General features: G+C 33.7%; 1 protein-coding gene across 2 annotated transcripts; it reads right to left on the bottom strand.

Annotated features, from left to right (window-relative positions):
* Window positions 1–2,111: 2,111 nt before the first annotated feature.
* LOC115977910 (EG45-like domain containing protein) lies at window positions 2,112–3,304 on the bottom strand. 2 transcript variants are annotated; one of them, XM_031099942.1, is made up of 4 exons: window positions 3,211–3,304; window positions 2,942–3,067; window positions 2,557–2,857; window positions 2,112–2,436 (listed from the first exon to the last, which is right to left on the bottom strand). In XM_031099942.1, exons 2-4 carry the CDS (start codon window positions 3,063–3,065, stop codon window positions 2,430–2,432), a joined length of 432 nt encoding a protein of 143 aa, XP_030955802.1. In that variant the 5' UTR covers window positions 3,066–3,067; window positions 3,211–3,304; the 3' UTR covers window positions 2,112–2,429. The 2 variants fall into 2 exon arrangements, with proteins under 2 accessions (XP_030955802.1, XP_030955801.1); XM_031099941.1 differs by having other exon boundaries at window positions 3,189–3,303.
* Between the last annotated feature and the right edge of the window lie 8,007 nt (window positions 3,305–11,311).

Raw genomic sequence — 11,311 nt, 5'->3', positions numbered from 1 at the left:
AAAATGAATAAACAATACAAAATTTTGTAACAGTTATGGAAGGTATTTTTGGAGCCACATTTTTCTAGGGAGCAAATTACATATAATAAAATTCTTAAGTAAAAAAAAAAAAAAAAAACGCTTAAAAGAAAATACTTTATTTCATAAATTAATCTTTAACTCAACAAAATTGTGCTCTATTTTTTTCATGGTACTAATTAAAATCATTTCTAATTGATTATAACCTAATTTTTTTAACAATCTCTCTCTCTCTCTCTCTCTCTCTCTCTCTCTCTCTCTATATATATATATATATATTAAACAATCACTAAAAAGATTATCTTATGATAGTATTTGAACTGCAAACTTCGAGCGGCAAGATTGCTAAATTATCCAAACTTATGTTTCATTGAGGGCAACTGACTAGGTTGTTGGAGAACTTGGAGATGATTGGAAATGGTTCTAAAATTCGAAATCCTATTCATACAGTCCAGTTTCAGCTCAACTGCTCAGTTAAATTTAGGGGGGAAAAACATCTGGACCATGCATCAAACTAAGTAGCCCAAATGCTTAATGCAAGAGTGATTGAAACTCCTACAATATAGATTTTTGAAAGGGAAAAGTAAGTATCAATTTAATGGGAGGGAAAAGAAGCATTATCAAACAGAGAGTGGTAAGCACATAAAACATCATGCATGCAAATCATTCCTTTTCCAATCATATCCATTTGGTACTAAATAGTCGGATTTCAACAATACATGTGGAAAAAGAAAATGACATTTGAAGCCAAAGGTTCAGCTACCAATCACAGGATCTAATGACGAGCAACAACAGTCCTTGTCTACACAGACACACATCCATATCCAAACAGAGAGAGAGAGATGAATTGTAATTGCTGTGAGTAACTAACTTGAATTGAAAGTCGCGTAACTGCAACCACTTTGACAAAAATCATCATTACAAACTCTCAGAGGTTGGCTCTTTAGTTAGTTGGGTTGATGTAACCGCAACCATATGCATATACAATAATACATGCATGCACATTGCACCATCCCAAAATTCAATTGATTTCTACCAGCAGCTATATACACAACCCCTTTTTCTTTTTTCTTCTTCAACAATAAAACCACGCTACCAACATTATTATTATTTTGGCTATAATTTTTTTTTTTTTTTTGGGCTACTTTTTATTGTTGTAATTTAAGCTTTTTTTTGTTTATTTGTTTATGGAGTTAAAGATTATCTTTGGGAAGCCAAAATTATTTTTGTTGAATATGGAAGTCCATTTATAAACCTTGAAGCCTTTTCTTTGAAAAGGCACACTTTCAGATCACTTTGCTTGATTCAAACGCTCGAAAATGTTGCCTTTGTTGTAAGCAGCTGTTAGGGACTAAAAAAAAATCCTCTTTTTCCTCTTTATTCTGCAAAATTTTATAGAAGTTTTACTTTTTGCAATTCTCTCGATCGAGCAAGTATGACCTCGTTTGATTGGACTTACCATCTCTCTCCAACAGCTCTTGGTCAACAACTAAGCAACCTCTTCCAATGCTCAGCCCGAGATTTCACCCATATCTTGCTTGTACCCCGTTCAAGCAAATGCCGATTTAGGAATTCTGTTTCCCGATCGTATTTTTTTGCATACACATCATATTCATTAAAGTGCTGATCACATCTATTACCACCGATACTTTTATATACCTATATATAAAAAAATTCCTAGGTCCACACACATCATAATAATAATCCTTTCGAACATAGAGCTACAATTAATGATGCATATAATTTGTCCTATTAGAGAGGCGCTATTTTCTTCATTTCAAGATTTTACTAGCAAGGGCCAGGTACGTTCAAGGATTGGGATTCAGTTTCTAAGAAGGAGTTTCATAAACACATATACTTAGATTCAGTTAGAGTAGATAGAGAGAAAAATGAATGCAATGAATAACATTATTTAGAGAGAAAAATGCATGGTTCTAAAATTAGACAGCATAAACTTCAACGCTCTAGATGGATAACCATAATCGAGGGCAATTCAATTAAGTTGTGTTTAAGAATATATATATATATATATATATATATATATATAGAGAGAGAGAGAGAGAGAGAGAGAGAGAGAGAGAGAGAGAGAGAGAGAGAGTAAATATTATGTATATTGATATATATATTCTGTGTATGACACCGTACAATAAAAAGTTTTATATAGACATATTATGCGTGAAGTACAAGTAATATAATATGCTACAAATACAGTATATTGGGCCCAAACTCAGTGGGCTAGAATGACATAAATACTAACACTTTATAAATGGATGTATAAAAATAAAATAAAATAAATTAAGGCTGATTAGCCAAACTGATTTTATAAAAAATAAAACCAAACAAGTACATTGACTCTCTTCCCCTCCAACTTCTTTGAAGAACAATGATGGGATCTCAATTGCATCTCCACTTCAAACCCTACACGTTAATTAATAAAATTTTAGGAAAACTCTTAACCAGAAACCAGAAGAAAAATTAAAGGGTTGAGGGGGGGGGGGGGTGGAAAGAGAAAATGAAGAAATGACAATAGAGACTCACTGCTGGAATTCTATGTTGATGTATGAGGTTGAAGGTCTGGCAATCATCCTAAATGCAGTTTTAGAAAGAACAATGGTAGCACCATGCCGGGAAGGCCTAGAAACTGAACTAAGTGCACGATCAACGATCCTTATTTGAATTGTCTGTCCTGGAATGCAAGTTCTAGGGTGAGCCGCGCTTATGCACCGAACCAAATACTGCCTCCCACATGCAGCACCATTGTCCCATATCCCCTCACCGGCTGACGCGAACAGGTTGCTCGAAGGAAACTGTGTTGCATCGTTTCCATAGCAGGCTGTGGCTGTGTAACAGGATAAAAAAAAAAGAGCTCAAAGTTTTGAATAACAGTAATGCAAAGGAGTTACTTTTGTCCAGTGCCACTTACGTAAATATGGGGTTCTGTAGTGTGCAGCTGTGCCAACATCAGCATGAGAGAATTGAGAGAGATAAACAAGCTCAAATGTCAAAACTACAAATAGGCTTTGAATGAAAAGGTGAATCTTGTACATTCCTGCAAAATAAAGAGTGAGAGAATTAAGGAAATTTGAGGAAAATCATATCCTTTACATATAATTTGTTAATGCCAACAAGAATAGTCTCACAATTCGTTCAGAGGATGCAAAGTTAATTACTTGAGTATTACGAAGTACGAACCAATGAGTCTAGAATGAGGTACGAAACTGACCCTGTGAAACCGAGTTTATTTAGAGGATTTTTACTTTTTTTTTTTTTAATTATTGAATTAAATAGAGGAATTAATAGTTTGTAATTTATTTCAGCAAAAAACTAGTTGGTACGCAGTATTTATCCAAAACAAAAGAAGTTTCCTTGATGCACGTAAAACGCGTAGTCATTACTTGCAAACAACGTCTACATAGACTAAGAAGTTATGGGCATCGTAAACATTCCTTTAAAGGAAAGGTTTTTGAAAATTAACTGTATAGATCTACGGTTTAGAATTAGTGAAGTGTGCTGGTTATGTGGTTGATTTTATTTATTTTTATTTTTATGCTAAACAATAGGAATGAGTTAAGCAATTAAATTTTGAGATAAACAAAGGAGAGGCAGAGTGTTAGGAACAGCAATTAGGAGTTAGGACAATAATCTTTTTTCGTACTTCTGATACTTTCTCGAAGAGGTTCATCCGGTATTTATTTATTTATTTATTTTTTAGTATGATAATTAGGAGTACGAAATAGTGAAATACAACAATATTATTGGAATCATTGATGTTGCCATTAAGGAAATTTCCTTATCGGCAACATCAATGATTCCAAAACTAGATTTATACTCTTCTTCAAAGAAGAGTATAAATCTAGTTTTGGAATTATTTTGTTGACAACCGATAAGGCAAAGGATACGTTTTGTTTTTGATAGTTTACGCTTCGTTGCAAAAAAGATATATCTTAAATGCCAACCCAAGTTGCTCGATATTGTCATGCGTAAGGGAAATAGGAATGGGTGGGTACAATATTTCTTGAAAAATTAGTAGCATGGGATATGATAAATATATTCTTATATATTTTTTAACTTAATATTTTTATTTTATGTTTTAGTTTTTTTTTTTTTTTAGAGAAGTAGGTTTTAAAATTAAGTAATAACAATAAAATGTTTGAAATAAGCATATCTAAAATTAATTTAAAGACAGTCATAATTAGCAAAGAAGTACAATGACACTCATAAAATGTTGTCTAATGTACAAATACTATAAAAAAGTTGGTTTTTTTCAAAGGTCCAAATCCTTGAAAAAGTATATGATTCCACATTTTTTTATAAGCCAAAAAAAAAAAGTTCGGAGATAAACATCTTAATTGGGGAGAAATTCATTGAGTGATTAATATAACATATAGAGACACACTTAACCCAACCCAATAGGTATGAGTTCAACTATGTTATATTAACCACTCATTTTTTTCATCATTATTCAATGTGAGATTTCACTCACATGTGTACACCCAACAATCTCTCCCTCATGTGTGAGTTTTTACCTCTTTGTAGGCTTCAAGACCTTTTCGTGGGCCATGAACAAGTCTTACTTGCTCCCTTTTTCCTTATGGGCATTTTCTTCATTAATGTGTCATCCATGGGCCTACGTACACCATCCATGAGAACACTATGTTAACCCTACAAAAGAGACCTTGATAACCTTACCTCTTTGCCCACACACCACCATGAGCTTTGGTACCACTTATTGGGGAGAAAAATATCTTGGGGAGAGACTCCTTGAGTTGTTAATATAAAATATAGAAACACACGTAACTTAAAAGACCTAAGCCCAATGAGTATAAGTTCAATTATATTATATTAACTACTTATTTTTCTCATCATTATTTAAAAAGTGGGACTTTACTTACACATATACACTCAACAATCTTCCCCTCACGTGTGGGTTTCTACCTTGTTGTGGGCTTCAAAACCTCTCCATCTGCCATTAACAAGTCTCACTCATTCCACCTTGACTTATGGGCTTTTTCTTTATCAACGCATCATCCATGAGCCTCTCATACACCATCCGTCAAAACCACATGTCAACCCTACAAAAGAGACCTTGATAACCTTGGCCTTTTTGCTTGCACACACAACAAAAAAATTGTCCTGTTCCAGCGTTTTTTTCCCGGCGTTTTTACAAACTGTCGTAATAGATAAGCTTGTACCAGCGCTTTTTGAAAACGCTAGTATAAGAAATCCTATTACGGTGGCTCAAAACCAGCGCTTTACAAAGTGCTGCCATAGGAGGCCTATAGCAGCGTTTTTCAAAAACGCTGGTACAAGAAGCCCAAAAGTGCCGGGATAGGGTTATTGATTTCCCTTATAGGGAAAAACCTACCCCGGCGCTTTTTATAGCGCTGGAATAGGTTGACCCTATTCTAGCGCTTCAAAAAGCACTAGGATAGGTCTTTCTCCATAAGGGAATGGAGGGACCTATCCCAACACTTTTAAAAGCACTGGGATAGGTTTCTCCGTTCCCTTATGAAGAGAGGCCTATCCCAGTGCTTTTGGAAGCGCTGGAATAGGATCAACCTATTCTAGCACTTCAAAAAGCGCTGGGATAGCTCTTTCTCCATAACCCAACGCTTTTAAAAGTGCTGGGATAGGTCTCTCCATTCCTCTTATGGAGAGAGGCCTATCCCAGCGTTTTTGTAAGTTGGGATAGGTCACCTAAGAAATGACCAAAATACCCCCAAACCTAAAAAATGACCAAAATACCCCTGAAACCTAAAAATTACCAAAATAAGGGTTTAAGAGGTATTTTGGTCATTTGCTATGTTTAGGGAGTATTTTGATCATTTTTTAGTTTTAGGGGTATTATGGTAATTTTTTAGGTTTAGGGTGTATTTTTATCCACTTACAGGTTTAAGGGGGCATTTTGGTTATTTTTTAGGTTTCGAGGATATTTTGGTCATTTTAAGGTTTAGGGGTTATTTTGGTCATATATAGGTTTCAGAGGTACTTTGGTCATTTTGTAGGTTTCAGGGGTACTTCGATCATTTTTTAGGTTTCGAGGGTACTTCGATCATTTTTTAGGTTTCGAGGTTATTTTGGTCAATTTTCAAGCTTGGGGGTTATTTTGGTCATTTTTAAGGTTTCGGGGGTATTTTGATCATTTTTATGTTTTGGAGTTATTTTGGTTAATTTTTAGGCTTCGAGGTTATTTTGGCCTTTTTTTTGGTACTATTCATGTATTTTGGTAATTTTTTTATGTTTCAGGGGTATTTTGGACATTTGCTTTTGGGTTTTGGGGATATTTTGGTCATTTTTAGGTTTCAGAGGTATTTTGGTCATTTTTTGGGTTTCGTAGGTATTTTGGTCATTTTTTGGGTTTCATGGGTATGTTGGTCATTTTTTATATTTCGGGGGTATTTTGGTCAGTTTCTTAGTTTCGGGGGTATTTTTGGTAACTTTTTGGTTTTGGGGTTATTTTGGTCATTTTATGGGTTCTGGGGATATTTTGGTAATTTTTAGGTTTTAGGGGTATTTTGGTCATTTTTGGGGTTTCAATTGGTTATTTTGGTCATTTTATGGATTTTAGGGGGTATTTTGGTCATTTTTAGGTTTTAGGGGTATTTCGGTCATTTTATGTGTTTTGGGGGTAATTTGGTCATTTTGTACGTTTCATTATTATTTTGGTAATTAATTGGTTTCGGTGGTATTTTGGTTATTTTTCAGGTTTCAGGAGTATTTTGGTCATTTTATGGGTTTCAAGGGTATTTTGGTAATTTTTAGGTTTTGGGGCTATTTTGGTCATTTTTAAGTTTTGGGGATATTTTGGTCATTTTTTTTGGGTTTCAGGAGTATTTTGGTCATTTTGTAGGTTTCGTGGTTACTTTGGTAATTTTGAGATTTTTGGGTATTTTGGTCATTTTTGAAGATTTTAGAGTACTTTGGTTATTTACACTTTAGGGGTATTTTGGTAATTTTGATAATTGGATAATTGGGTGAGTTGGGGTTTACCCATAATAATTAGGTTGGGTTTGGGTTAGAAGCAATTAGTTAAATGGGTTTTAATGGGTAAATGAGTTTTATATATCCAACCCAATTAAAATATTAAATTATATTTTAATATTGTTAGTCCTCGAGTCTTATCTTACATTTTTTTTAGCTATTACATTATATTTTACTAATTTTTAGTGAGGAATTATATTTTATTAATTTGAAGTATTATATTCAATCTTATTAATTTCTAAATTATACTCAATTAATTTGTAGTATTAAAATATATTTACATAATTGGAAGTATTAATTATATTGTTATTCATCACTAAATTATATTTTATTGACAATTGTAGTATTAAATTTAATTTTAGTAGTTTCTCCACAAAAAAAAAAAAAAAAAAAAATTCTAGTAATTTGAAGTATTAAATTATATATTTGTTAATTTGTAGGATTAAATTATATTTTATTAATTTGAAGTATTAAATATTATTTTAGAGAAAGAGAGGCTAAGGTTTATTATGATGGGAATATAACTTGTTAGGGCAAAACTCAAGCCCGCCGTAATAGGTCTGTACAGATTTTTTTAATAAAATAATATTTAATACTTCAAATTAATAAAATATAGTTTAATAATTAAAAAATATAATTTAATCCTACAAATTAACAAATATATAATTTAATACTTTAAATTACTAAAATTAAATTTAATACTACAATTGTCAATAAAATATAATTTACTAATGAATAACAATATAATTAATACTTCCAATTATGTAAATATATTTGAATACTACAAATTAATTGAGTATAATTTAATAATTAATAAGATTGAATATAATACTTCAAATTAGTAAAATATAATTTAACAGTACAAATTAATAAAATAAAATATATTAATTACTAAAAATATTTTTTAATAATTCACTTTAACAAAATTTAATTTAATTTAATACTTCAAACTAATTTAATATATTTTAATATAATACTTCAAATTAATAAAATATAATTCCTCACTAAAAATTAGTAAAATATAATGTAATAGCTAAAAAAAAATGTAAGATGAGACTCGAGGATCAACAATATTAAAATATAAATTTATATTTTTATATTACCAAAAAAATTACCAAAATCTAAAAATTACCAAAATAACCACGAAACCTACAAAATGTCCAAAATACCCTTGAAACTCAAAAAAATGACCAAAATATCCCCAAAACCTATAAATGACCAAAATATCCCCAAAACCTACAAATGACCAAAATATCCCCAAAACCTAAAAATGACTAAAATACCTCCAAAATCTAAAAATTACCAAAATAATCACGAAACCTACAAAATGACCAAAATACCCTTGAACCCAAAAAATGACCAAAATACCACCTGAAACCTAAAAATGACCAAAATACCTCCCAAAACCCATAAAATGGCCAAAATACCTTTGAATTATTTAAAAACAAAGTTTTGAATGGGTTTATATCTATAATCATTTATAGCTATGAATTTATTTTCTTGTGCTCAACCTTTACCATTCTGATGTAAAGAACTGTTGTAGTTCTTTGTTTTTATGGATCATATTGTTTGAGTTTTGTGTTTTGGTTTATTATCATTTACTTCCTTTACAATTTTGTGATTTGGTTTATTATCATTTACTGCTTTTGTAATTTTCTGTTATGTTTTGTGATTACTTAAGTAAAGCTATTACTAATCAAAATGTCATTACTTTATAAATAAGCTTGTTCATGAAGACTAGGAATCATCTTACATAGGAATACAAAAAATTTAAGGAGGGACATAGATTACTATATATACTATATAGACACACATATAATGTGTCTACATTACTGCTATGGTGGGTTGTTGTTTTGGAGCAAGTGGGTGGCTTGCATGGAGAGAAAAGGTGGAGTATTTTCTATTATGAGTGTTGTTTGTTTTGTGACTTACATTTTTGAAACTCGATGTGCAATGGTGAAATTGTAGTGTAGGTGCGCCTCATAATTCGACACATATCAATGGATAAGAGTTGGATGGACACTAAAAAGGGTTCTGAAGAATACTTCCATGGGCTTGACTCATTTGTGGAGTTTGCTGCTCGCACGACATGTCAAGGGAAGATCTCATGTCCTTGTAGGAACTGTAGGCATAGATATATGTTTGATGTAGAGGTCGTGCGTGATCACCTGTACTTATTTGGGATGGTGAAGAATTATAGAACTTGGGTGTTTAATGGGGAATTTGAGTCTACACCGACCACTACTGAAGGTGGAAGTAGTCGTGTGCATGAGACTTTGGATCAATATGGTGATTTCCATGGGATGCTGCATGACTAACACCCCATGCATGATATGGCATCAGATTCAATGGACAAAGGTGCTAGTGTGCAACAAGGTCTAAATGGTCCTTCTGTGCAACAACCAGTTAAAGGTCCCAATGATTATGCAAAAATGTTTTACGACCGAATACAAGATGTGGAGAAACCTTTATACGAAGGGTGTACAAAATTTAGCATATTCTCAGCCATTGTGGTTTTGTACCACTTAAAGACTCTTTGTGGTTGGACTAACAAATCGTTCACTTTGTTGCTTCAAGTCTTGCAAGATATGTTTCCTTCAGATGCTAAGTTGCCAAAAGATTGTTACGAGACTAAGAAGATAATTACAGATTTGGGTTTGGGTTATGAGAAGATTCATGCTTGTCCTAATGACTGCATGCTTTATTGGAAGGAGAAGAGTAACCTTGATGCTTGCCCATATTGTGAGGTATCAAGATAGAAACTGCCCGAGTCGCCTGTAGCTGATAAGACATAGGCTTCATCAAGCAAAAGCAAGAAGAAAGTTGCAAAGGTCCTACATTGGTTCCCTTTAAAGCCAAGATTGCAACAACTCTTTCTATCATCCAAGCTAGCCACTAATATGAAATGGCATGCTACTGGTTGAACAAATGACGGGGTAATAAGGCATCCCACTGATTCTGAAGCTTGGAAAGAATTTGATGATAAGCATGTATAGTACGCATCTGACTCTTGCAATGTCAGACTTGGGTTAGCAGCGAATGAGTTCAACTCGTATGGAAACATGAGTACCACACATAGTACATGGCCAGTTGTGTTGGTTCCATACAACCTCCCTCCTTGGATGTGCATGAAATGTCTTCCTTGATCTTGTCACTTGTAATTCCTAGTCCAACCTCACCTGGGATTGCTATAGATGTGTACCTCCAGACCTTGGTCCAAGAATTAAGAGAGCTGTGGGATGTTGGAGTCGAATCATTTGACGCATCTTCTAATACCAGATTCCAATTGCATGCAGCACTGATGTGGATCATAAATGATTTTCCTACATACGCTTGACATTTCTGGTTGGAGTACGAAGGGTTTGCTTGCATGTCCATGTTGCATGGACGATACCAAGTCCCGTTACCTTAAACATGGCCGGAAAGTTTATTATATGGGACATAGACGATGGTTGGATAACGATCACGAGTTCCATGAAGATGATATAAATTTTGATGGGACTAAGGAGTTTAGAGTGGCTCTAGTGACACCATTGGGCTTAGAGATCATGCAACAAACAGAGAAGTTAGTTGGACGTTGTCTTGGGAAGAAGCATCAGGATCTTTATAACAAAAGAAAGAGGGGGGAGGATGCGTGTGTCTAGAAAAAGAGAAGCATTTTGTTCACCTTGCCCTATTGGGCTGATCAGAAGTTGCGTCACAATATCGATGTGATGCATACGGAGAAGAATGTAACTAATAATATAATGGTGACGTTGCTAGACTTGGATGGCAAGACAAAGGACACCTACTAGGCACGCCTTGACTTAAAGGTCATGGGTATACGGAGTGAACTTCATCTAGTCCACAAAAGGGTTGATACGGTTGAGATGCCAGCAGCTCGTTATAATATGACTACAAGTGAGAAAGACGAGTTCCTACAAATTTTGAAGGATGTAAGAGTGCCCAATGGGTATGCTTCGAATATCTCACGTCGTGTCCATCTCAAAGAACGCAAGATTTCTGGTTTAAAGAGCCATGATGACCACATCTTGATGTAGCAACTCCTTTTAATAGCTTTGCACGGATCGTTGCCATCAAGGCCTTTGATCAAGTTATCATGTTATTTCTGTGAAATCTGTTCCAAAATACTGACTGTGCCGGATCTTGAAAACCTCGAGAAAGATATCGCAGTCACGTTGTGTGAATTGGAGAAGATATTTCCTCCATCATTTTTCACAGTTATGGTACATGTAGTCATGCATTTGGCTAGGGAAGCGAAGCTTGGTGGACTAGTTCATTATTGTTGGATGTATCCTATTGAGAGGTAATC

The sequence above is a fragment of the Quercus lobata genome, chromosome 2 (assembly GCF_001633185.2).
Source record: "Quercus lobata isolate SW786 chromosome 2, ValleyOak3.0 Primary Assembly, whole genome shotgun sequence".
In the NCBI taxonomy this organism is placed as follows: domain Eukaryota; kingdom Viridiplantae; phylum Streptophyta; class Magnoliopsida; order Fagales; family Fagaceae; genus Quercus; species Quercus lobata.
This window is presented reverse-complemented; position numbering and strand designations above follow the sequence as displayed.

Bases quoted from the DNA above. Each gene is read 5' to 3' on its own strand.
- LOC115977910 (XM_031099942.1), bottom strand. From the start codon at position 3,065: ATGTACAAGATTCACCTTTTCATTCAAAGCCTATTTGTAGTTTTGACA. The intron at 2,858-2,941 runs GTAAGTGGCACT...CCTGTTACACAG, and splicing joins CTACAGAACCCCATATTTAC to CCACAGCCTGCTATGGAAAC.